Source organism: Salvelinus fontinalis, chromosome 42 (assembly GCF_029448725.1).
Source record: "Salvelinus fontinalis isolate EN_2023a chromosome 42, ASM2944872v1, whole genome shotgun sequence".
Classification (NCBI taxonomy): Eukaryota; Metazoa; Chordata; class Actinopteri; order Salmoniformes; family Salmonidae; genus Salvelinus; species Salvelinus fontinalis.
Window position 1 is genome coordinate 14,969,462 of NC_074706.1, and position 27,543 is coordinate 14,997,004.

The 27,543-nt window shown below is 45.1% G+C and overlaps 1 protein-coding gene across 2 annotated transcripts; it reads right to left on the reverse strand.

Annotated features, from left to right (window-relative positions):
- LOC129841376 (spermine oxidase-like) lies at positions 1-27,543 on the reverse strand. 2 transcript variants are annotated; one of them, XM_055909622.1, is made up of 7 exons: positions 27,434-27,543; positions 17,273-17,507; positions 15,995-16,221; positions 8,529-8,702; positions 6,165-6,915; positions 3,315-3,475; positions 1-553 (listed from the first exon to the last, which is right to left on the reverse strand). In XM_055909622.1, exons 2-7 carry the CDS (start codon positions 17,478-17,480, stop codon positions 404-406), a joined length of 1,671 nt encoding a protein of 556 aa, XP_055765597.1. In that variant the 5' UTR covers positions 17,481-17,507; positions 27,434-27,543; the 3' UTR covers positions 1-403. The 2 variants fall into 2 exon arrangements, with proteins under 2 accessions (XP_055765597.1, XP_055765598.1); XM_055909623.1 differs by lacking the exon at positions 27,434-27,543 and adding an exon at positions 27,293-27,399.

Consider the following 27,543-nt stretch of genomic DNA (forward strand, 5'->3'; position numbering starts at 1 on the left):
TTTCTCACATTAATATACAAGTTTATTAATTCTTGCCATTATTTTTTGTTTGTTTTTCAATAACATGACATTAAATACAGAAGGCACTTACAAAAAAAACAGTTCAATTATAGACGTGTTATTATATAAACATTAACTTATCAATGACTTTTTTTAAAAACGTACAGATTGATGAAGGACCAGAGATGATGGCACCCTTTGCCTTTTTACAGTACATCTCATATAAGTGGTAAAATCTACCGCGCAATACAGTAAAAACAGTATTCCTCATAATCATCGTTATAATTGTTAATGCCCCTATTATGCTTTTACATGTATAACTTAATCTAAAAAACTTAAAATATAGAAAGCATAAAACAAGTTGTTTATTTTGTATCACTAGTCAGTGGTTCATTTGTCATTTTTACATGTTAGGCTTTATGGTTTCTTTGTGCAAGTCCTGGTACATCTCTGTAAGACGAGTGGCCTCTCTCTGTCCCGACAGCAATGCACCATGGGTAGTGGAATAGTATTTCCGGTGGGTGGCTTCCCCAGCGAATAACACCTGTAGAGGCTGAGAGGGTAAAGAGGAAAGGAAGGGTGAGGAGAGAGGTTGGAAAAAGGAGAGGATAGAGAAGAGATATGATATACAGAAGAATAGAATAGAGAAGGAGATAGGTGGATAGAGAGGGCAGAGATATGATATACAAAAGAATAGAATAGAGACGGAGATAGGTGGATAGAGGTGAGGGCAGAGATAGAGAAGAGAGGCGAGAGAAAAGAAGACAAGATCTAAACAAACCAGTGAATGTCGGCATGACCCAACATATGACATGTGTACTCTATTACTGCCTCCGAGCCATGGGCTGCATCCCAAATGGCCCTCTATACTCTACATAGCACACTACCTTTGACTAGAGCTCTATGGTCCCTGGGCAAAATGTGTGCACTATATAGGGAATAGTGAGCCATTTAGACACAGGCATGGGGAGCTATTTTAGGCTCTAGACAGAGTGTATCTGTCTATATGTAATAAGGCTGCGTGTGACGATCTGTCGCTCTTTTGACGGTAGGGGGATTTCTCAAAGGCCACACTGCTCATTTAGCAGTCTTTAAATGGCCACACACACACAGTAGACACGCGCACGCACACACAGAACCACACACACACACTAAGATAAGGACACATGCATTAAGTTTCAGGGGCTACGCTGCTGGCCAAGACCCATGATTCATAATCGATCCAACACTGACTGCCATGTCCCTTACTGCCTTATTAGGTGACAGTGATGACACAGGCACTTTGACAACATGCTACGAGTTCCTCCGGTGGCTGTAAACAAGCATCACGCCTCCAAAGACCAATGAAAGTAAAGACATTCTCAATACACTGTCATTAACATGCAGTTCCACAAACAACACTTAGTCATTGGAGAAGGCTTTTCACACTGTAACCCACCGTGGTTGACACATTGCTCCTTGTCACAGCACCTTGGCTAATCAGAGTCATGATCAGTAAGGAGAAAATGTTTGGAAACTGAGTGAAACGAGGAGGCACTACCTGAACTTGTCCAATAAAGTTTCCATTCCATTGTACAATGTTTTAAAACGTCTTGCTACGGTGTGCCCTAATTAACACGGCTCAGCTCATATATACTACATCCAGTCTGGGTTCAAATACATGCATATTTAACTATGTGTTATTTAAAATACTTATTTTCAAATAATGTGGCCAAATCAACTTCTTCTATTTGATTTTTTTTAAAGTATTTTCAAATAACTTACTATGAAATATACAAAACCATTTTCAAAGAGCCCTAGGACCGAACAGACCTGGGTTAAAATGCATGGACTATTTAAAATTTAAAGAAACGTCCTCTCACTGTCAACTGCGTTTATTTTGAGCAAACTTAACGTGTAAATATTTGTATGAACATAACAAGATTCAACAACTGAGACATAAACTGAACAAGTTCCACAGACATGTGACTAACAGAAATGGAATAATGTGTCCCTGAACAAACGGGGTGTCAAAATCAAAAGTTAGTCAGTATCTGGTGTGGCCACCAGCTGCATTAAGTACTGCAGTGCATCTCCTCCTCATAGACTGCACCAGATTTGCCAGTTCTTGCTGTGAGATGTTACCCCACTCTTCCACCAAGGCACCTGCAAGTTCCCGGACATTTCTGGGGGGAATGGCCCCAGCCCTCACCTTCCGATCCAACAGGTGCCAGGCGTGCTCAATGGGATTGAGATCCGGGCTCTTCGCTGGCCATGGCAGAACACTGACATTCCTGTCTTGCAGGAAATCACGCACAAAACGAGCAGTATGGCTGGTGGCATTGTCCTGCTGGAGGGTCATGTCAGGATGAGCCTGAAGGAAGGGTACCACATGAGGGAGGAGGATGTCTTCCCTGTAACACACAGCGTTGAGATTGCTTGCAATGACAACAAGCTTGTGCGATGATGCTGTGACACATCGTCCCAGACCATGATGGACCCTCCACCTCCAAATCAATGTACAGGCCTCGGTGTAACGCTCATTCCTTCGACGATAAACGCAAATCTGACCATCACCCCTGGTGAGACAAAACCCTGACTCATCAGTGAAGAGCACTTTTTGCTAGTCCTGTCTAGTCCAGCGACGGTGGGTTTGTGCCCATAGGCGATGTTGTTGCCGGTGATGTCTGGTGAGGACCTGCCTTACAACAGGCCTACAAGCCCTCAGTCCAGCCTCTCTTAGCCTATTGCGGACAGTTTGAGCGCTGATGGAGGGATTGTGCGTTCCTGGTGTAACTCTGGCAGTTGTTGTGGCCATCCTGTACCTGTCCCGCAGGTGTGATGGTCGGATGTACCTATCCTGTGCAGGTGTTGTTACATGTGGTCTACCACTGCGAGGACGATCAACTGTCCCATCTTTATTCTGGTGTCAGTAGAAAGGCCTCTTTAGTGTCCTAAGTTTTCATAACTGTGACCTTAATTGCCTACCGTCTGTAAGCTGTTGGTGTCAGAACGACCGTTCCACAAGTGCATGTTCCTGAATTGTTTATGGTTTATTGAACAAGCATGGGAAACAGTGTTTAAACCCTTTACAATGAAGATCTGTGAAGTCATTCGGATTTTTACAAACTATCTTTGAAAGACAGGGTCCTGAAAACGGGACGTTTCTTTTTTTCTGCCGAGTTTAGTATTTTCAAATACAAGCCAATACTTTCCAAGTGTACTTCCAAATGCATTCCAAAACACTTACTTTGAAATGTCTTGAGAAAGTAATTGAAATACCATAAATAGTATTTGAACCCAAGTCTGCATCCAGATCCAGATGTGGTTCTTACCGGAGCCTTGGTGCTCTTGGTGTAAGGCAGGGGCATGGCTAGCTTCTCCACGTCACCCCCACTGGAGCCCACCCGGGTGAAGGAGTAGGAGCCCCGGATGTAAGGGTTACTGCCCCACGACGAGCGCAGGATCCGCCTCGGCTTCGGAATGTTGGGATTCCCTGAAGGAGGGAGAGAAAGGAACGGGTGAGGTGGATGGTGAGGACGGTCAGTCCGATATAAACTCTTTGGATGGACACGGAAACATCAACATCCACGCACACCAACACACTCTCTCTCTCACACAGTCATGCGCGTGCGCACGCGCAAACACACACACACACACACACAAACACCGGCACACCCTCTCTTACAACTCTTCCGCAGGTGGAAATAAGCCATTGAAAGCTTCCTAAGGTAATGGCGATGCATGGTGAGTGATCCTCAACCAATCTCCCATAGGTGATCCTCCAACACATCCAATCCAATCTCCTGTATCGGTACTATTAAGCTACGGTCCCTCTGAGGCCATACACACTCACACACTCTAGTCTGTCTGTGATGAATCTGCTTCGTAGGGGATTAAACCGCACTGACCTACATCAGGGGAGTGTGTCAGTCACTCCCTATGGAAGTAAACAATGTGAGGGCAGGAAGCGAGTATTGCTCAGAGCGGAAGGCAGGGTTTGGGGTTTATTGTGTCCGTTGGCTTGGCTGTATAGGGAGGAGTAACTGCAGCGAGGTGTGTATGTGTTTGTGTGTGTGTCCAGGAAAGCCTCTGACGTCATCATTAAGTGATGGTAACCGGGTCGGAGACATACGCTAAGCTTAGACGTGACTCTACTATGACCTATTTGTCAGCTAACTGGCTTGACCAGAGGATAACTTAGTCCTTGAAGGAGGACAACAGTCACTTACTGTCTGCCATAATTACCGAGCTTTGTCCACCCATGAGATGGGACGCATCCCAAATGGCAACCTATTCCCTAGTGCATTACTTTTGAGCAAGGCCCATCAGACTCTGGTCAAAGGTAGTGGACTCTGTAGGGACTAGGGTGTCATTTGGGACGCAAGAATAGATGGGACAACGTCACAAAAGCAATATGCACGCTTTAATTGGGGCAGAAGTCCGTGAGTTGTTGCGATTCTAGATAGCCAAATGGCTAGCAACAATGACAATAAACTGCCATGTGGGGAATAGAAAGTGGCTGATTTCAGCTAGTTTTCTCTTGTTCTTGATACCATGTCCTGTATTCAGGTGTTTGACTGATTTCATGTCAATGCTAATATGGCTCAAATTCGCTAGCTAGCTAAACAACAACTGTAACAATGTTTTTGAGAGACAACACGTGCTCATTGTGCAAATGTATTTATGTTTTCAATAAACATTGGAGACTAAATATTGTTAACATGTTGTCAACATTCTATGCCAACCCTGTCTGTTTTGCCCCATAGTAGGGCACGCGTCGGTTTTGTTGCTAAACAACCAACCATTCTAATGTAACGACCCGGGGTTTATATGCACGGAAATCGACTCTGCCGTTTGAGCATGCTTTTGCGGCACAGTCGATAGCGCGCCGGACCTCGGGCTAGAAGGTCGAGGGTTCGAGACCTGCTCCTTGCTCTTTCATGACATTAATGTAATGGTGACCCTGTCAGAAGTATTTTATGTTCATTCCACAGACACACACACACCTTTATCTAAACTATTTAAACCAGGACAGCGTTCTTATATACCTCTTAACCTATTTCCTCTGTCAATATGAAACAGACTGAAGCTATACAGAGCCACAAGGCTCATCTCTATCAATAGTCATGATTTTCTTCCCGGTGTAGGGCATCCCAAGAACGACTGTGTGGGTCTTGTCTACACTATCATTTACAGTGTTTTCAAGGGAGCAGAACCTTAATAAGGCCTTAACGTAAGAGAGCAATGTTTCGAATCGAACAATTGATTTTCTGTCAGGTTTTCTTAAAACAAAAAGGCTGATGAGCCTCGACGAAAGTTACAGCCAATTTCAATTTGCTGCGTCTCTTTTTGTCATCGTTACTCTTAATAGGGGGCTGTTCGTGGGTGAAAGAGAGAAATGAACAACTTGATAAAGTCGAGCAGCTATGGCATTGACTCACTCATCTCTTCTGTGAGAATATTGGGTCATTCATAAAGTGTGTCTGGGACGCAGAGACACAGGCAACTCCTCTACCAACTTTTGTAGGGATCAGCATTTCTTCATCCAATCCTTATTCCACCTATAACGAGCACAGTGACTAAAAATGACCCTGGACCAGTTGTTACGGGATGTACAAGTGTTCAACACCTCCACTCAGACATCTATCTGACTGATTCAGCATCAGCCCCCCAAACCCCCTTCTGGGAAAGGCCATACCTCAAGGCTCGGAATGATGTCACATGATGATGTCATTTCCTGTATCTAATGTATACCTAGAGGCCCACTAGGGCTGAATACGTGGAATTACTCTTCAGTGCGTCACCGTGACTCACTGGGAGCACAGTAGTGATGCACCCATTCAGCCCTCAAGGTTACAGTGTGCTCGTAACAGTGTGTGTGATGGGTGTAACAGTATTCCTGCCCTATACTGATGAGTTGAAGCACAGAGCTTGATTCATACTCAGGCCATCATCAGCATTCCCTCACTATCTCAGCGAGTTATTTAGGTCAGTGGTCCTCACTCCATCAAGAACATATGATTTGATTAATCAACTAAGAACTTGAGTAGCTGAAATCTAGTGTTAGTGCAAAAGCTGCGGTTCGATTCAGAAAACTCTGATTGTTACTGCATATGACACACACAATGTCAACTGACCTATGTCAATGTCACAATGACAAACACACAGACATGCACACTGACCTGTGAAGCGTCGCAGCAGCTTGGTGCAGGTCTCGGCCACCGTCTCGTCGTCGCAGCGCTCCATGAGCAGTGCCTCCTGGCCACAGATCCAGCCGCTCAGCATGTGGCCGTAGCGCTCGGGCGGGTACAGCACGTCAAACGAGCAGATCTTACGGTACCACAGCTCCTCGGGGTAGACCGGCTGCTCCAGCTGCGCCTCGTCCTCCCACACAAACTGGATGCTGTTGCACTCGGGGCTCCAGAAGGGATCGGCGAACTCCAGGAAAATCTTGTCAGTGGTGCTGATGCCGAGCTTCTCGATGGCGAGGACTTTGTCCTCGGGCAGCGAGGGTGAGAAGAGCGCCTCATGGCGGTTCTTGAGGACGCCGAGAGAGGCGGTTACGATCACGTGGTCGGCGGGGAGCGACTCGAGGTCCTCGCACTCTACGCTGACGGGGTACGCGTGACCCGGATTGGGGTTGGGCTCACCATGGCAACGTCGGTCGTCGTTATGGTCGCCGTCGTCGTGCCGGTTGTTGTTGTCGCCATGGGCGATCTCCTCCTGTTGCTGGGCGGAGTAGTTCCAGTGGACGCAGCGGACGGGTTTCCCCAGGCGCATCATGCGGGACGGAATGTCCTGCGCCAAGAGGTCCACGATCTTCATGAAGCCTCCCGGGATGACGTGGTGGGCCCCGGGGATCTCCGTCCACTCGCCGAACTCACTCAGCGAGACCTCATCCATGCTGGGGGACGAGCTCTCACAACTCTCCACCTTGGGAACCACACACATACAAACAAACAAAGTCAGTTTGACTCAAGATCAAATTGAGCTCCTTTATCAATCAACTCAATCAGAGAATCAGTCAAATGTATTTGAGCTCTTTGTAATATCCCAGCCTAGAAGCCCAGAGAGCATGCAGCAGAACAGTTGAAAAACTCCTTGGATGGAAGAAACCTAAAGAGGAAGCAGAAAACTGGCTTTACCGTATAGAAACACAGACAAATAAGTCTGTTCAATTCTGGTCAAATGTATCTACTTTGTTTCAAGTAGATTCTCTTTCTGTTACTCTGATTGGCTAAAAGTCCGTATTGAATTGAGGCCAAATGAACCTCCTCCTACAAAATGCTACTTAGTAAAAGTTGAATGACCTATTTATTGGCCATTACGCCTTATTAAACTTTCGTTGGGATATCGTTTTATGGCTCAAGTCTATGAACCCAATCGTTTGTTTACCTAACTGGAGTGACATTAAGGATGTCATCTGTAGCCTCAATAATAGAGCCTAACGTTTCCCTGAGGAAAAGTTTTAATCGTAGCCTTGGCTGCCACTAAAGGAAACCTTTGACATCAGGGGATACATCCTAAGTGTCACATTATTCCCTAGATAGTGCATAGGGTTTTGGTCAATGGTAGTGCACTACATTGATAATATGGTGCCAGTTGGGATGTAGCCCAAATGTGCCAGCGGACCAAGAAATTATTTTAATAAATATACAAACATAATAAGGCTTGCAATAGCTACATTTCCTGAGGTAAATTGTTGGATGCCCTGCTGTACCACAGTTGGCTCAAGGTGTAATAAAAAGGGCGTCCATTTTGTTGTCCTCTGTCTTTCTATTTCATTAGCAAACTGACCTTTAAGTGATCAACACTAACTTGAATCCAATTTTTATTTATTTATTTACCGTTATTTTACCAGGTAAGTTGACTGAGAACACGTTCTCATTTGCAGCAACGACCTGGGGAATAGTTACAGGGGAGAGGAGGGGAATGAATGAGCCAATTGTAACCAATGAGTCATTGGGTATAATTACAAGGAGCAAGGATCACCGATGGAGCAATAACATTAACAAGTAAATTAAGCTAATTAAGCTATTGCTAACATGAACAAGATAATGTAGCTATAGCTAACAGCAATGCCAACATTAGCATTTGGCGATGTAAGTCAGAGTTTTACACTTGATTTCCTGATCTGCTTGTTCAGTTGAGTCATAAAACATGCCGTAAACTCTTGTATTGTGTGAAACTAAACATAGCAGGAGCATCACGTGCTACTTCAGTCATTTATCAGCGTATAAAGAACTGTTTAGAATCAGAACAGCGAGAGAGGCCATAGAGGTGCACCAATTCTCTCCAGCGATGAGTGATTCAGATTACAGCACTGTAGAAAGAAAGTAATGCCTTCCGTGGCGATTTTTACAACTGTTTTTCTTGCAACACAGAGCAAACTTACATACCGAGAAGGAAACCATTATTTGCTCTAGCTTATTGGATTTGCATGTTTGACTAGGCTTATCACTGCATTCCAACCATTTAAAATAGAGCTCTAGCATCTTGTATAGTCTCTTAGAAGGACCCCCCACCCTCCACAAACACACACACACCTTGAGGTACTGCTGGAGCATGGACAGCTTGAGTCTCTTGGTGCTCTCCGAGTCGTCGGGGTCCAGCATGATCTTCTTGCGCACCACGTCCCTCGTGAACACTCCAACGCTGTTCTGGCTTTCAGCACACACAGGCTTCCCACTCTGGAAAAACTCCTGAGTCAGCTCGTACACCTAGGGAGGAGAGGGGGGAGGAGAGGAGAGGGGTAGAGAAATGTGAGTTTGATGGCCATGGTATAAGCAGTAATGAAATGTGCAGAGGGTCTGCATCCCAAATGGCACCCTATTCCCTTTATAGGGCACTACTTTTGACCGTGGCAAATAGGGCTCTGGTCGAAAGGGTTTGTTGCCAGGTTTTGTCTGGGTGCCAGTCTGTTTTCATTCTGGTTCTACACTGGACAACCCAGAGTGTCATAGACAGGCAGTATTTTGCTACTACCTTAACCAACAGCCAAGTAATCCAAAATAGCGTCGAGTGTTCCTGCTACTGTGGCTATAACGGAACATTCAGAATCTACTGGGGTGCTTCTAAAACGTTAAAGGGGCAATCTGTAAGGTGATCGCTTTGTTTGAATGCCAAATTTGCCGTTGAAAGGGTGCAGCCAGGAGAGAATTTATAACATCATTTAACACCTTGGCATGACTACGTGGGAGGGTGGAACTTAGAACATTATTCAACAACGGATCGTTTTTAATTTTTCAACACTTTCTTCCGAGGTCCGTGACTTCTACAGTACAGGATATATAGCAACATGCATGACAGAACTCTTTATCCAAAGCACACACCTCTTTTAGAAGGAACTGCCCACTCATTGCACAATAGGGGGAGCATCATTGTGTAGGAGAGGTCACACAGTGAAGGGGGTAGCACTATATCCATTGGTATTTACTAGGAAATGATGTTGTTTTAATGAATACTTTCTAGTACTTAGTTCCAACAATTCAACACAATTGGCAATGACCTGGTACCAATTGGTGCCCGTTCCCGTTTTAAAAACAAACAAGTCATTCATAGATTATTACTGTGCACCATTTCACATGTCATTTCTCAGTAAATACCTGGGATGACGCCAAATGGCAGCCTATTCCATATTTAGTGCACTACTTTTGACCCATAGGGCTCTGGTCAAAAGTAATGCAGTATAGGCAATATGGTGCCCTTTGGGATGCAGCCCTAGCCGTTTCTGTGCCGTAAAATAAAGTGCAACCGTGAAGGTGTCTTATTTAAATAAGTTAAACAGTGAGCTGAAAAAAAAGAGGCAGGAGGGAACTGGAGCTGAGCCGTCAATCAGTCACGGGACTGGTGATCGCCCGGGGGCCATTCCTAGGGAGTGCCGGGTTACAACAGGTAGACACCACTGGCACTGGGAAATAAGATCTATGCTAAGCTACCGCAAAGTAGCCAAAAGGCGTCCGCCTATTCAATAGTCTGTGGGTTTTCTGCCCAAGTATGAGGGTGATGGGGGTAGGCTACCACAGAATATCTTTGGTTGACACAGCACCAAACCTAAAAAAAAAAATGTTTTTCAAGGACGCTATTCAAGGACCCAAAGTCACGGTTGATACAGTATTGTCACAGATCCCCCCCCCGGTACTGCTGCTCATTCCGTTCACCAGCTCCGGAGGGCCTTCTAGGCATCACCGAACTGGATCATTACCCCCAACCCCGGACTGTCTTGTCTCATTACGCACACCTGGTTCCCATTCCCCCTGATTAGTATGTGTATATATGTGCCCTCTGTTCACCATTGTCCTTGTCAATCATTGTCCTAGGTCCGTTGGTCTTGTGAGTACCTATGCTCGGTTTTATTTCTGTTTTTTTTATTATTATTTTGAGGTTTACACGTCGCTCTTTTGTTTTGGGTAGAGAATTTAAAAACCCGATTACTTATTCCTGCGCATGTCTCCCATCCTTATGCAACGTGATAAGTATAAATACATGTGTCATGTAGGGGTGTGAACGTTTAAACGTTAAAAGTTCAAATAAGATTGGGATATTTAACTTGAACTATGAAACAGAAAGCATGTGTTGGAACGTGGTAACAGCTCATTTTTATAACAACAACAAAACAAAAATTTTGCAGACACTCTTATCCAGTAGCAATTAGGGTTAAGTTTCATGCGTGAGGGCACAGATAGATTTTTCACCACTGATTCGAACCAGCAACCTCTCAGTTACTGGCCCAACCTCTTAACCGCTAGGCTCCCTGCCGCCCGTTACACTTAGATAGTGGCTATCTAGAACCAAGGGTTTTTCACCTGTCCCCATAGGATAACCCTTTGAAGAACCCTTTTTGGTTCCAGGTAGAACCGTTTCCACAGAGGAAAAGGGTTGCCCGTAGAACTAAAAGGGTGCTCTTATGGGGACAGCTGAATAACTGTTTTGGAACCTTTTTTTCTAAGAGTGTAGCCTAAACATCCTCATAAGCGCCAAGTGTGCTTGATAAATGGTGAAAATCAGCACAAAAGCAATTAATGGCATTATAATGAATAAGCGTCGATATGACAATAGTAAAAAATAGTCAATTATTGTCAGGTCTTGCTTACATGGTGTGTCTTAACGCAATTGCATCAGTTGGAGCATGTCCATGTCACGCGTTACTGATGTTGTTTTTTGCTTGAGGGCCTGCTCTCTCAGTGATTACATTTTGTGCTGATAATTGTCCCGTAGCATTATCACCGGCTTGTTCTACCCAAACGGTGCAGTCCCTTCCTCTCTCCTGTCTCACCGTTTCATCTGGTGGTGGCTCGGGCACCTGCTCAGTGCGCACCGTTCAAGCTTTGTGCTTAGGCAACTCAGACAGTGGGAAGAAATGAATCATGTCATCTCTGATGATTATTCTTCTGATTCTGAGCCTCAGCCTGAACATACTGTACACCGCCGAGGCCTAAGCACAAAAAAGCTAGAACGGTGAGCACTGAGCAGGTGTCCAAGCAACCACCAAATGAAACGGTGTGGATATATAGAAACAAAGTGGCGCCAACAGAGAGGGCTGCCTCGCTTCTAGTCCTTAAGAAACTTCGCAGTATTTTGCTTTTTTATGTATTATTTCTTACATTGTTTGCCCAGAAAATCTTAAGTGTTATTACATACAGCCGGGAAGAACAATTACATATCAGAGCAGCTTCAACTTACCAGCACTTCGACCAGGAATATGACTTTCCCGAAATGGATCCTTAGCCCGAACTACCCAAGGCATTTTGACCTAATTCCAGAGGCTGACCCAAAACAATGCCGCCAGAGAAGAGGTAGACGGAGCGGTCTTCTGGTCATACTTCGAAGGCACGCAGAACATCCACCGCTTCTGAGTATATTACTCACTAATGTCCAGTCTCTAGATAACAAAGATGAAATTAGGGCAAGGGTTGCTATCCAGAGAGACATCAGGGATTGTACCATACTCTCTCGTGATATGCTGTCGGAGTCGATACAGCCACCTGGATTCTTTGTACGTCGCGCCGACAGGAAGAAACATATCTCAGGGAAGAAGGGCGGGGTTGTATGTTTCATGATTAACGAGTCATGGTGTAATTTTTTTTACTTTAACTAGGCAAGTCAGTTAAGAACAAATTCTTATTGACAAAGACGGCCTACCCCGGCCAAACGCGGACGACGCTGGGCCAATTGTGCGCCGCCCTATGGGACTCCCAATCACAGCCGGATGTGACTCAGCCTGGAATCAAACCAGGGACTGTAGTGATGCTTCTTGCACTGAGATGCAGTGCCTTAGACTGCTGCGCCACTCGGGAGCCCCCTAAACATACAGGAATTCAAGTCCTTTTGTTCACCTGACCTAGAATTCCTCAATCAAATGCCGACCATATCATCTCCCAAGAGAATTCTCCTCGGTATTGTCACAGCCGTGTATATCCCCCCACAAGCCGATAATACGACGGCCATCAAGGAACTTCTCTGGACTTTATGCAAACTGGAAACCATATATCCTGAGGCTGCATTTGTTGTAGCTGGGTATTGTAACAAAGCAAATTTGAGAACAAGGCTACCTAAATTATATCAGCATATTGACTGTAGTACGCGTGCTGGCAAAACTCTGGATCACTGCTACTCTAACTTCCGCAATGCATACAAGGCCCTCCCCTGCCCTCCTTTTGGCAAATCTGACCACGACTCCATTTTGCTCCTCCCTTCCTATAGACAGAAACTCAAACAGGATGTACCCGTGTTAAGAATTATTCAACGCTGGTCTGACCAATCGGAATCCACGCTTCAAGATTGTTTTGATCACGCGGGCTGGGACATGTTCCAGGTAGCCTTAAAGATTAATATTGACGTATACGCTGATTCAGTGAGTGAGTTTATAAGGAAGTGCATAGGAGCATCCCTAGCCGCGTCCTCAAGCATGCGCAGACCCGCTGGCTGCTGTGTTTACAGACATATTCAATCTCTCCCTATCCCAGTCTGCTGTCCCCACATGCTTCAAGATGGCCACCATTGTTCCTGTACCAAAGAAAGCAAAGGTAACTGAACTAAATGACTAGCGTCCCGTAGCACTCACTTCCGTCATCATGAAGTGGTTTGACAGGCTAGTCAAGGATCATATCACCTCCACCCTACCTGACACCCTAGACCCACTTCAATTTGTTTACCGCCCCAATAGGTCCACAGACAAGGCAATTGCCATAACACTGCCCTATCCCATCTGGACAAGATGAATACCTATGTAAGAATGTTGTTCATTGACTATAGCTCAGCATTCAACACCATAGTACCCTCCAAGCTCATGATTAAGCTTGAGGCCCTGGATCTCAACCCCACCCTGTGCAATTGGGTCCTGGACTTTGACAGGCCGTCAACCCCAGAAGGCTAAATAATTTTTGTCACCTAAAACGCTCACAAACCTTTACAGATGCACAATTGAGAGCATCCTGCCGCCTGGTACGGCAACTGCACCGCCCACAACCGCAAGGCTCTCCAGAAGGTGGTGCGGTCTGCACAACACATCACCGGGGGCAAACTACCTGCCCTCCAGGACACCTACAGCACCCAATGTAACAGGAAGGACAAAAAGATCATCAAGGACAACAACCACCCGAGCCACTGACTGTTCACCCCGCTTCCATCCAGAAGACGAGGTCAGTACAGGTGCATCAAAACTGGGACCGAAAGACTGAAAAACAGATTCTATCTCAAGGCCATCAGACTGTTAAAAAGCCATCACTAACACAGAGAGGCTGCTGCTTACATACAGACTTGAAATCATTGGCTACTTTAATAAATGGATCTCTTGTCACTTTAATAATGTTTACATATCTTGCATTACTCATCTCATCTCGTATTTTATACCATATATTGCATCTTGCCTATGCTCTGTCATTGCTCATCCATATATGTATTCCTTTACTTACAGTAGATTTGTGTGTATTAGGTCGTTGTTGTGGAATTTGTTAGATTACTTGTTAGATATTGCTGCACTGTCGGAACTAGAAGCACAAGCATTTCGCTACACTCGCAATAACATCTGCTAACCATGTGTATGTGACCAATACAATTTGATTTGATATAGACTTATATAGGAAAAGGCAAGGACGGAGGGGTGCATGACTTTAAAAATATCAGAGTATTATATATATTTATTTTATTAATGAGCAGTTCAAATAACTGTTTTAGCTGTCCCAGAGTGAAGTTCACATTCTTATCCCATGGACTCAGAATGTTTATGTTTACCATTGTTGCACCAAGTTACATTGTAGCCACAAAGGTCATGTGATAATATGACATGATATTCGATTCCATAACCTTATCATCTTGTCTTACCTCCCTGGTAGAATGTTTTGCATACAAAGACCAGGCGTGTGTTCATTAGGCACCAAACGGAAGAAAACAGACTGAAACAGGGAGGGACTACCTGAAAAGTGAATTTTTTTAAATTCCTTTGCAAAACTTGAAAACCTTTTCTGTTGCATGCCCTACCCAGTACGCGACCCAGTACGCAGCACACCTTTGTTGACAATATAAAATAGCCTCCGGTTGAGATGGGATCCTCAAGAAACACATTTTCAAAGACTAATAAATGTAAAGCTATTTATTGTCCATTGCCTCACAATCATGAAACACTAGATCTAAACCAACAGGATGTCTATGTACCTCACATCCTGGTGTGAAACGAAACAAGTCAGCCTTGTTATGCTAATCCTACAGCTTAGTTAATTACGCTGATTTCCAGGCAGAGGCACGGTGGGGATTAGCGCAGTTGTAATGATACATGGTGGGGATAACCATTTCCTGCTGCTGTAAGGATGCACGTTGGGGGTTAGCCTAATGCATAGCGATGCTCTGCTGTGTTGATGCTGCTGCTACACTGCAAAGTGATTGGCATCTTGGAAATGGATCATACAAGGGATATACAGCATAGAGGTGTGCAGACTGGCACACAAGCAATCAGGATAAAAGCATTGATCAAACTGTACGTTGCAGCTCCCTTGTTAGTACCAAAGATGGTTTTAGTATGAAGATATGTAGAAACTGCTTCCAGTAGAAATCCTCAAACGCGCTTGTAGGCGGTGTCATGGAGACGTTGGCTAGCTAAGCTCACGCGCAGAAACACGTTATCGGGTATAGCGGTTAACTCACGCCGAACTGTGCACTCCTTAGACATGAAGTCGTTTGTGACGGAAATGAAAACGTGTCATTTCCCCATGTTGGAGTAATAACAAGTTCAGTTACTTATTTGCTCGAGTCTAAGACGTGCTTTTAGATCCAGAAAATCAACAGCTAAAAGGAAGAATTTTTCACTTCTCTCATTAACTGCTCAAACCCCAAACCCTGGTCTGCCGAGCGCGTTCTCGGAAGCCTCGCAATGTTGCGCCTCTGGGTTTAGAAACTCTGCGTTATTACCGTGTATCATCCCTGTTCGTACAGTGTGTTCTCAAAGGAATGGGCGCGGCTGTGGAGAACGCTGTGTTAAGGTGGATAATAGAGAAAGTGCTTCTGTATTCAAGTGCCTGGAAATAGTTCCAGTTCCATAAGCGTTCCGAACAACCGAAGTCACCACGAGCTCGATTACACCTCTTTCTGGCCCGCCCAATGAGAATCCTTTAAAAAACTGACTGGTACGTGTTCTCTATTGGTGCTTGCAACACTTATGGAACGGAACTATTGCGAGAATTACTCAGGAACACAGACAAAGGGAAGTGTGTAGAAAGTGCCCCCCCTTTCCTCGGCACTGTGTCTAATTACACAGATCTGAATGGTAGTGGTGGGGGGGGGAGCCAATGTTGTGTGAGTAACACAACGCTCTGAGGTAGCTGAACAGGGAATGACACGCTTCACTGGACCATGGTGAGTTTCCCTGCACACCTGTATTACACACACCTTTGCATACGAGCCACTGTGTACGTAAAGTATCTACATTCAGTCACGGGTGGCTCCCTTCATGTGCACACATCAGTGGTAATCTGGACACACACACACACCTCACACCTCCCACACACCGCTCTACCCTCACCTCATTGTAGAGGTCACTGAACTCCTCGACCAGGTCCTTGGGGATCCTGGTACCGCTGTTGGTCTGGTAGTGGGCCACGCCGTTCTTGGTGTACAGGCTGATGCGGCCCACGCTGCGCTCGCCGTCCGTGGTGTGCTCCAGCAGCCCATTGTCCTCTGCCAGGTGGTACACCGGGTTCCCGTTAGCGCCATGGATCCAGGTGGCTCCGAGCTCCAAAGTCGTTTGTCCTGGAACAGATAGAGGAGAATAAGATGAAGAAGAAGAATGTAGTCCTCTCTTTAGCTCAGTTGGTAGAGCATGCCGTTTGCAATGCTAGGATAGTGGGTTTGATTCCTGGGACCATACATACAAAATGTAAGCTTTGGATAAAAGCATCTGCTAAATGGCATATAAATATATAATAGACTTAGTCTCTGTCCCAATATGAAGCAATGTTTTGGCATAGCAAGTAGTGGAGATATTGGGACAGGCCTAGGCTCTGGTCAAAAGTAGTGCAATATATAGGGAAAGAACTTGATTGTGTCAGTTCATTTGGGCATAAGTTGAATGGAATTTGAATTGAATTAAATAAAACAGAGAAATGAGAACAGGAAGTTGTTTTAATTGAATGGAAGTGAAAGGAACTGCAATTAGAGGGAGTCAATTCAATGAATGGGACTGCAGTCTACAGGACATTTTGAGGAGGCCACAACCACCTACTCGAGAAATACTTGTTATTGAAACGACTTTGTAGAGAATGAGGAATAGGAATAAATATATACTTTTTAAAATATTGAATTAAAGCCATGTGTGGCAATGGGAGTAATCTTCTAACTTGTTCAGCTCAAAGGGGGATTTCGCAGGACTAACCACACATCCATCCGAGAGATAGAGACAAATTCCCCAATCACATTTCACATTCTGAATTGGGAAAGCTTAATTGGGCTTTGCAAAGCACTCATTCTGATCCAGTGTTATTTCGGGAAGGCTTTTAGCATTAGCACTGATAGCGTAGCCCCATAGAGAATAGACGGGGGCACTTTTTGACAGCTAGATGTGAGTGTGGGGGGGAACAACCTGATGATTACACACTCACACAGACATGTCGAATGTCTCGGTAAGTGAGGTTTGGACCTTTCAGCTTACAGAAAATGTAAAGTATTTAAGAAACAAAAACACCCCATTGAGTCATAACCCATGAAATTCCAAGGTCTGGTTTAGCATAATTTCCAACATGTGTTGTTTCCTCACTCACTCTTTGTGTGTTTGTACAGTAAGGTTCACAGCATCATTTCTTACCGTGCTGAATGCTTTGAACTCTCCCTCCGACGCGGTCTGACGCCTCTAGGACTGTGACATCCGTGAAGCCGCTTTCCAGGAGGCTCTTGGTAGCTGCGAGACCGGCCAAGCCCGCGCCGATCACTACTATTCGAGGCTGTCGACGAGTGCGTAGGTCTCTACTAAGGGGGTCATCAGTGCTGTCTGAAGATATTTCACAACTTTGCATGCCGTCCAAGCTCCTCTTCTAGGGGGTCTGAGGGGGAAGCAGAAACAGAGAAGGCAGTAGTTAAAAACAAGGAGAGCCTTGGGTGGTCTAAAGCGCTGACTTTGGAACCCATACCGCTGCCAGTACGGGTTCGAATCGGACTCCTTGCTCTCTCATTCTTCCTCACTGTCCTTTCCAATAAACATGAATGGAATGGGACCGCACACAAAAAAATGAAAATAAGCAAGTCAGTTTCCCTCAGGCAAGATGAGGACAGAAAGTATCTTCTCACACGGGGGAAAATAGCATCGTTGGGTATCAGTGGGTACTCGATTGAGTGTTTTCAGTTCAAAGTAAAGGCCTCCGGACAAAGGAATGTACACAAACCCTCTTTCAGATCAAATACCCGTTACGACATCAATCCATTCCGGAAATAGAATTTCATCACGCTTTCCTAAGTATGCATACTTTGAGTGTGAAAGGGGAACAGGTTCATCGCGTTATTAAAACAGGCTTTGCTATTTTGTGACCTAGTGTGGCCTAGCTGTCTAAGCCACTGTCTCTGGAAAACACACAAATCCTAGACCTTTCTATCTACCCTAGACCTTAAAACACCTTACTGTTACATGGCTAACAAGTAGCTGTGCTGTGTAGTGGGGGCTTATTATATTTAAGCAATAAGGCCCGAGGAGGTGTAGTATATGGCCAATATACCATGGCTCAGGGCTGTTCTTATGCACGACGCAATGCGCCTGTATATTAGCCATATACCACAAACCCCCGAGGTGCCTTATTGCTATTATAAACTGGTTACCAACGTAATTAGAGCAGTAAAAAATACATGTTTTGCCATACCCGTGGTATACAGTCTTGAACCACTCAGTTTATCATAACGTACAGACAACTGTGTCTGAGGAAACAAATGCAAAAGGGAGCATATTTAAAGCGCATCTCGCTGATCCCATTATACTAATCTAATAGTCTCCAAACAAAACGCTAAGCAACACCAAATGAACGAGGCCCATTCGGATCCTTAATTGACTGTTTTGGTGGCGACAGGGCATTGCAGGGTTGAAATGTCGAGGTGAAACGAAACACGTTTTCCCTCACAGACTTCCTTCCACTTCTCTCATTGATGTAGTGTGTGTATACGCAAGTGAGCTGAAGTGCTGTACCCCCAGCACCTTGCCAAATGGAAAATACGCACATTTGACACAAAGCAGGCAGCGGAAGAAAGGACACAGGAGAAGAAGAGAGAGAAAGAAAGAGGGGAAGGTGTAAAGAGTCGGATGGAAAGGAAAAAGATGAAGAGGGGATGGAAGGATCAGGGAGGAAAATGCATTTATGAAGCAGACTAAACAGAGTAGTAACATGGTCCATTTTCCCCATCTTTCAATTGTTGCATCCCTGAGAGCACCCCCCCCCCCCCCACCCAGAGGTGAGACCATATGCTACCTTCAGTTCCTACATGTGACGCTCTCCACTCCCCTCTCCCCCACAAAACCTCCCTGCTCTGTCACCATGGCAACGCTGCAGCACATGGAAATGCTGCGGTACCATACTGAGAAACGTCTCGCACTCACACAAGAAAAAGGCGGTTTCTCCGGAATCAGGGTCAAGTGGTCAAACCGGTTCAGTGAGTCCGGTTACCCGTCTATTTAGAACTGCAGCTCCGGAGCCAAAACAACAAACCAATTTGAGTACACTTACTACCACCCAGACCAAAATGTGGATTATAAACTGGGCGGTTTCAGCCTTGAATGCTGATTGGCTGAAAGCTGTGGTATATCAGACCGTATACAATGGGTATGACAAAAAAATTTTTTTTTTTATTGCTTTAATTACGTTGGCAACCAGTTTATCGTTGCAATAAGGCACCTCGGGTGTTTGTGGTATATTGCCAATATACCACGGCTAAGGGCTGTAACTAGGCACTCCGCGTTGCCATAGTATAATGGCCATATACCACACCCTCTCGGGCCTTATTGCTTAATCATATCACATGCGGTGTAGAGACTCTGGGAACTAACTGTCTCTTTACACTATGTGCCATGGGCAATGTGCCATGGGTAATGTGCCATGGGTAATGTGCCATGGGTAAGACGTCTCTTCGAAACCGGTTTCAAACTAGCCGTGTGTAATAAGGCTTGAATAGAGTACACAGTGGGTGTGTTTACACAGGCATTTTTTCACTATTTTGTCTTTTGACTAATCAGATCAGCTCTGAAAAAGATCTGATGTAAAAAGATCTCATGTGATTGGTCGAAAGACCAATTAGTGGAAAAACTATCAGAATTGGGCTGCCTGTGTAAACGCAGCCTAAATATCTCAGGAGAGTTAGACACCAACATTACAGGCACCAACTGCAGTGTGGATCATATTCAAAATGCTGTACAGACTATGGGAACTAATATAGTTCACAGTATGTCGCAGAAAGGTTAGATACATTTCAAGCTCAAGCAGCAGTGATTGCAACACTACAAGTACAGAACCTTCTTCTTCCCAGCTGTGTTCACCTTTGACCTCACAGCTGTCTGCATCACAAGACTAAGAGTGTTGAGTAGTGGGAAATTATAATAGTAGCGGGCTGAGAAGGAAGCAAAACATGTCAGGACAAGTCCTAGCTGGCTAGACCATTCAATGATTCTGTGTGCGTCCCAAATGGCACCATATTACCTATATAGTGCACTACGTAGGGAATAGGGTTCCATTTGGGATGTAACCTCTTTCTGCATCTGTTTTGTAGCACTTTAAAGGTCAAAAGTAGTGTAATATATAGGGAATAGGTTGTCTTTTGGGATGTGTTCTCTGTCTGCATCGATTTCTTCACATTCATTGTCTGTGATGCCTTAACTGGAATATTCACACGATCCTGAAAAGTGCTGATCATATCTCAATTAACTCTATCAACAAAGTTGTGGTATTTGTCACAGATGACAAACGTTTAATACTAAAAAAAAATACATAATGCTGTGAAATGACTTATTATTTCATAATGGATTCTCATTTGGCATAGCAATGGCGGTTTCTACGTATATAGGCCATGTTTAGGAACAGAGGAATAGTCTTGTGGCCTTGAGGCTTGGAACGAATAGCCAACTGAGCAGCAAGGGGGGGGGGGGGGGACCTCATCAGCAAGAATTGAGTGGCTACACACACATACTGTAATATCCCTCTGCTTGAGCAGGCTAAACTAGCTAGCTGCATTAGCTAGCTAAGTAAGTGAATCTCTCCCTCCCTCCCTCATTTTGGAATAAATGTATTTGTTCAAAACTATTGTCTTTCTCTCTCTTTGAGTCAACGACTCACCCAATTGTATGCACTGTAGTGCCAGCTAGCTGTAGCTGATGCTTTCAGAAAATAGATTCATTCTCTGATCCTTTGATTGGGTGGAAAACATGTCAGTTCATGCTGCAAGAGCTCTGATAGGTTGGAAGATGTCTTCCGGAAGTTGTCATAATTACCGTGTAAGTCTATTGGAGGGGGTGAGAACCATGAGCCTCCTATGTTTTGAAGTCAATGTACCCAGAGGAGGCCCGACGCTAGCTGTCCTCCGGCTACAACACGGTGCTACCCTACAGAGTGCTGTTGAGGCTACTGTAGACCTTCATTGCAAAACACTGTTTTAATAAATGATTGGGTGACGTGTATATACACTGCTCAAAAAAATAAAAGGGAACACTTAAACAACACAATGTAACTCCAAGTCAATCACACTTCTGTGAAATCAAACTGTCCACTTAGGAAGCAACACTGATTGACAATAAATTTCACATGCTGTTGTGCAAATGGAATAGACAACAGGTGGAAATTATAGGCAATTAGCAAGACACCCCCAATAAAGGAGTGGTTCTGCAGGTGGTGACCACAGACCACTTCTCAGTTCCTATGCTTCCTGGCTGATGTTTTGGTCACTTTTGAATGCTGGCGGTGCTTTCACTCTAGTGGTAGCATGAGACGGAGTCTACAACCCACACAAGTGGCTCAGGCAGTGCAGCTCATCCAGGATGGCACATCAATGCGAGCTGTGGCAAAAAGGTTTGCTGTGTCTGTCAGCGTAGTGTCCAGAGCATGGAGGCGCTACCAGGAGACAGGCCAGTACATCAGGAGACGTGGAGGAGGCCGCAGGAGGGCAACAACCCAGCAGCAGGACCGCTACCTCCGCCTTTGTGCAAGGAGGAGCACTGCCAGAGCCCTGCAAAATGACCTCCAGCAGGCCACAAATGTGCATGTGTCTGCTCAAACGGTCAGAAACAGACTCCATGAGGGTGGTATGAGGGCCCGATGTCCACAGGTGGGGGTTGTGCTTACAGCCCAACACCGTGCAGGACGTTTGGCATTTGCCAGAGAACACCAAGATTGGCAAATTCGCCACTGGCGCCCTGTGCTCTTCACAGATGAAAGCAGGTTCACACTGAGCACATGTGACAGACGTGACAGAGTCTGGAGACGCCGTGGGGAACGTTCTGCTGCCTGCAACATCCTCCAGCATGACCGGTTTGGCGGTGGGTCAGTCATGGTGTGGGGTGGCATTTCTTTGGGGGGCCGCACAGCCCTCCATGTGCTCGCCAGAGGTAGCCTGACTGCCATTAGGTACCGAGATGAGATCCTCAGACCCCTTGTGAGACCATATGCTGGTGCGGTTGGCCCTGGGTTCCTCCTAATGCAAGACAATGCTAGACCTCATGTGGCTGGAGTGTGTCAGCAGTTCCTGCAAGAGGAAGTCATTGATGCTATGGACTGGCCCGCCCATTCCCCAGACCTGAATTCAATTGAGCACATCTGGGACATCATGTCTCGCTCCATCTACCAACGCCACGTTGCACCACAGACTGTCCAGGAGTTGGCGGATGCTTTAGTCCAGGTCTGGGAGGAGATCCCTCAGGAGACCATCCACCACCTCATCAGGAGCATGCCCAGGCGTTGTAGGGAGGTCATACAGGCACGTGGAGGCCACACACACTACTGGGCCTCATTTTGACTTGTTTTAAGGACTTCACATCAAAGTTGGATCAGCCTGTCGTGTGGTTTTTCACTTTAATTTTGAGTGTGACTCCAAATCCAGACCTCCATGGGTTGATAAATTTGATTTCCATTGATAATTTTTGTGTGATTTTGTTGTCAGCACATTCAACTATGTAAAGAAAAAAGTATTTAATAAGAATATTTCATTAATTCAGATCTAGGATATGTTATTTTAGTGTTCCCTTTATTTTTTTGAGCAGTGTATTTAGTTCAGTTTTATCTAAAAAGTATAACTTTTTAAATGTTTCACTGTTTTTATGAAATTAACTGAGGATGGTCCTCCACTTCCTCCTCTGAGGAGCCTCCACTGGTACACACACAAATAATACTCCCGATAATGACGATCCTAATTATGACAACATTCATCCATTTCTTTGGGCTAATAGGCATCCCCGGGTCACCTCAGAACTGAGACGATGGTGGAGTTAAGAGTCGGCTGACTAAGTGCCTGCGGGCTGAGGAAACAATGAAAATGTATTTTTACTGCTCACGATTGTCTTTTTCAATCCTTCCTTCTGTCACATATTAATCTATTTGAAATGTTGACACACACCAACACTTATGCTTTTCTCATTTGTAGTGCAGCTTGCTTCATGGACAAAAAAATATATACAAAAATAAGTTGTTTTAATGTAATTGAAATGAGAGGTAATGGGGGATGAAATGGACCTCTTGCTAAGTTCAGGCAGACACATGTAAGAAAAGCCACGAGCACACCGTGGGCCTCTGTGAGGATACAGCGGGGTGTGATGTCTCAGTGACCTTATTGTAGGTCACAGAGACATTTTCCGTTGATCCGGGAGGAGGACCCACAGTGGAGCTCACCCAAGGAAGATAAGGCAAAGGCGTCCGCAACGCTTCCCAGCCGAAACAGCTCAGAAGAGTTTGTGCATATATTATGACGACATTGTGACATTTTTCTTCGTTTTTGACACGGCATTTTGTCTAGAGGCCAGCGGGAGGTTGGAGCCGAAGTCTACGCCCCCGTTCGTCGGTGATCGGTCAACAGTAGGGATTCTTCAATAAAGTCTTTGTCGTCATTCAACGAGAGACGATTCATTTTTTTTTCTTCTTTTTTTTTTTCTTCTTCTTTTTTTTTTATCCCATTTTCTCCCCAATTTTCGTGGTATCCAATCGCTAGTAATTACTACCCTGTCTCATCGCTACAACTCCCGTACGGGCACGGGAGAGACGAAGGTCGAAAGCCATGCGTCCTCCGAAGCACAACCCAACCAGCCGTACTGCTTCTTAACACAGCGCGCCTCCAACCCGGAAGCCAGCCGCACCAATGTGTCGGAGGAAACACCGTGTACCTGGCCCCCCTTGGTTGGCGCGCACTGCGCCCGGCCCGCCACAGGAGTCGCTGGAGCGCGATGAGACAAGGATATCCCTACCGGCCAAACCCTCCCTACCCCGGACGACGCTATGCCAATTGTGCGTCGCCCCACGGACCTCCCGGTCGCGGCCGGCTGCGACAGAGCCTGGGCGCGAACCCAGAGACTCTGGTGGCGCAGTTAGCACTGCGATGCAGTGCCCTAGACCACTGCCCCACCCGGGAGGCGAGAGACGATTCATTTTCATGCACATCTTTTCATTGATAACTACGGCATCAAATATCTTAGTTAGATAAAAAAAAAAAAATTGGCCACTAAGATCTCCTGATTAATTCGGACTATTCTGAGGAAGTGTATACTGGCTAAGACGCCTCAAAATTAACAAACACTACTATTTCCGCTTTTTTCTAATTTTTCCAAATAACCAACTCATCATCATGCTTTGATTACTTGATACAGCTGTGTAGTCCTAGGGCAAAAAACCAAAATGTCCACCCAGGAAAGGGTCCTGGGTTAGGCTGTCATTTGGCCATCAAAATGGTGAGATACCGACAGTCTTAAAATAATGACAAGATGTGGATATCTTTTTTGTTATTAGTGTTAAGGCAGAGTCCTCAATCGGTGTTAGGGCCGCTTCTCATCAAGTGAGAGGAAATACAAGGAAAAAGGTTAAGCAAGCAACATTTCCCTTTGTTCCTTCCCCATACCCACAACACACGGTGACACGTCTAAACAAGCAAAGTACCCATACTCATCCTTAAGACTACAGGCACTCTACAGAGGCATAGCGGTTCAGAGGTCGCTGGTTCAAAACCCTGAGGCGGAAGGGTGGAAAAATCTGCAGTTCTGCCCTTGAGCAAGGCAGTTAACCCCCAACAACAACTGCTCCCTTGAGTGCCGTGGACATTGATTAAGCCAGCCCCCCACCCCCCCCCCCGCACCTCTGATTCAGAGAGGTGGCCTTAAATACGGAATACACATTTCAGTTGAATGCATACAGTGTGCAACCGACTAAGTATCCCCCTTTCCCAGAGGCTAGAAGGGCCTGTGACTATGTAATAAATGGGACACAGAGAGTCCCAAATTGCGCACTACCTAGGGCCCTGGTCAAAAGTAGTGCACTGTATTGAGAATAGGGTGCCATTTGGGACAAACTGTTAGTGAGCCCTGGATTCCATCAGTGATTCTGAAGAAAGATTACAATCACAAAGGAAGGCAATGACAGAAAAGCCTGCTCGTGATATATGCTTCTCCAAAGCTGTATTTCTGCATCCACATTTACTTGGGAAGCAATTTGTGATCCGTATGCAAGCACTACCATAAATCACTGTGTAAAAAATGGCATAACACGCACACGCAGCCTTACTTTCTGAATCACAGGAGAGCAAAAAGATATTGAACGTCCCAGAACAGTGTATTTACAGTGTTGCATATACAGTAAAGCAGCCGACTGTAGTTCTATTACAGTAATACTATGATTTTACTACAAAACAGCTGTATGATTTGCAGAGAGAGGATCACAGAATGGGGTTGCTGTTTCCCAGGTCACATACACTCTCTGTCACACACACACACGTGTGCATGTACACACCCACACACACCTCTCTCCTTGGACCTAGACATAGATCCGCTGTGATTCTATTATCCCTGGCTGGTTAACGCACTCGCCACATGTCACCACTCCTCTCTCACCCGTCATGCCGCAGCATGCAGATTAAGGGGGGCTGGACCCGGGGTGGGGAACTCTACAACGTGTGACCTAGAAAATGAGCAACCTAGCCTACAATTGACTGACGTCGCTCGAGTTCTCTTTCCAGGGGCAGGCCAGGGCATAAAAAGGACTGTAAGGTTAAAAAATAAGTCTGCCCGTCAATTGTTGAGTTGTAAGGCCACCACAACACCCTTTTCCTTCCCAAATACCAGCCTTCCTAAAACACACACACACACACCATTCCTCCATCCATCTCCTCCTCATCTGCACTTCAGTCCAGTCCACAGCTGCTTTCATGCCATATCCGACAACCCTGGAACATCTCTGGTCTGGATCAAACCCCTAGTGTGCACTACAGTGCTTGCTAGCGTGGCAACATGACATCTCACTTCCTCAAAACCGCAGACATCAAAAAGGACAAGAGCACTCTAGCCTTAGGGGCCCGGGCCCCGTGCCAGACAGGCCCCAGAAATTCCACACCTCTCTCCCAGCTCCAGTGTTCCAGAGCTGGGATGCTAGGGCTTGGGGACGGCCTCTGGCTGGCAGTGCTAGAACTGATGCTTGGGTGTCATCCATTCTGGAGCCGTATAAACAGGAGTGTGGTGCTCCTAGGACTAGAGTGGCAATGCCAAAGGTAAGCAGCAGTTAAACGGGTACCGCCCGCCAGGGGAACAGGTTGGAATGCGCTCCTTCACAGCAGTATTCATTAGTGTACACCATACCAAAACACTTTGCAACCGAAAACTAAAATGAGTGTTTCTTATTGGACAAATTCAGATTAGTCCCCTCCCTATTTCAGTCTGTTTTCTTACATTTGGTGCTTAGTGAAGACCCAGGTTGCAATAAACTCATTCACAAGCAAAAAGGGCAGGGACAGGAAGGGAGATTATCAAGTCAGGTGGTTGCACAATGGACAGTAGTGCCTTTTGAAAAGGTTAAAAACAAAGAGCGGTAATTCTGAATGGTGAAGATATGTGGATACCCCCTGACAGCATTGAGTCCAGGCAGATCATATTATTTACCTTACATAATGATAATACTTCACTTGATTTCTAGAACAAGGGTATTACACCTTCAGGCAATGTGCATATGCTGGTAATTATTCATGCATAAACTAGTGGAATTTCGCAAGTACAGATGTAGTTATTTCTTTCCATCTATTTTCTTATTCGTTGGGTTACAGATAAGGGGCTGGGATTTAATCGAATTACAATAACATTGTAAAACAAGTCAATTGAATCAAATTATATTCCATTCCATTAATATTCTATTAGATTCATAACAAATTAAGAGGGATATATACAGGCAAGATAGAGACGGAAAGAGAGAGAAAATGTAATTGAAATGATCTCAAGTTCAATTTGCTGACCACAGAGAAAGTAGCCTTGAGTTCCAGACAGGCTATGCACGGCTATGTGTATCTCATCCTCTGCCACGTAATAGTCAAAGTGGCAACACAGACCACAGTTGGAAACAAAGAAGAACGACTAGTTATTTTCCTGTGAGATATCCTGATTCACTGTAACCATTCGATGGGGAGAAATATCTAGTCAAAGCGGAATAGAAAATACAATAGAATACACATTTTACATAGAATGGAACTTAGGCTATAGCCATAATGTTTTGAACATCTAAACGCATAATTTTACAAAGCGATGTGAATAATATAATTACGATCATTTGCGTTATATTTTATTGGCCTAATACAGCGGCACATAATTCAACATTTGGCATAAATACACTTGCCTACAACAAGTACACACCGTAGCCTACTGACATCTGCAGCTCGGCTGTTTACTTCTTTGCTGTCCACAATGTTGATGAATATTATAACCTGCGACAAATGTCGTTTTAGATGTTTTACCTTCTAGGAAACAAGCTTGATTTCAGGAGGCGCTCATTACCTGACTCCGTTAGTCTTCAGTTTTAAACGTGAGAATTCTCCTCTTTTCCTTTGTGTTTTCCTCGTACCCGGCTCCGCTTTGTATTTATATGTGCCTATAAACCAGAAGCA

What these genes read in the sequence shown, in the direction of transcription:
- LOC129841376 (XM_055909622.1), bottom strand. Translation starts at nt 17,480, where the DNA reads ATGCAAAGTTGTGAAATATCTTCAGACAGCACTGATGACCCCCTTAGT. An exon ending in GCTGCTGCGACGCTTCACAG is followed by an intron (nt 3,476 to 6,164) that starts GTCAGTGTGCAT and finishes TCCCTCCTTCAG; the next exon opens with GGAATCCCAACATTCCGAAG. An exon ending in CCAAGAGCACCAAGGCTCCG is followed by an intron (nt 554 to 3,314) that starts GTAAGAACCACA and finishes TTACCCTCTCAG; the next exon opens with CCTCTACAGGTGTTATTCGC.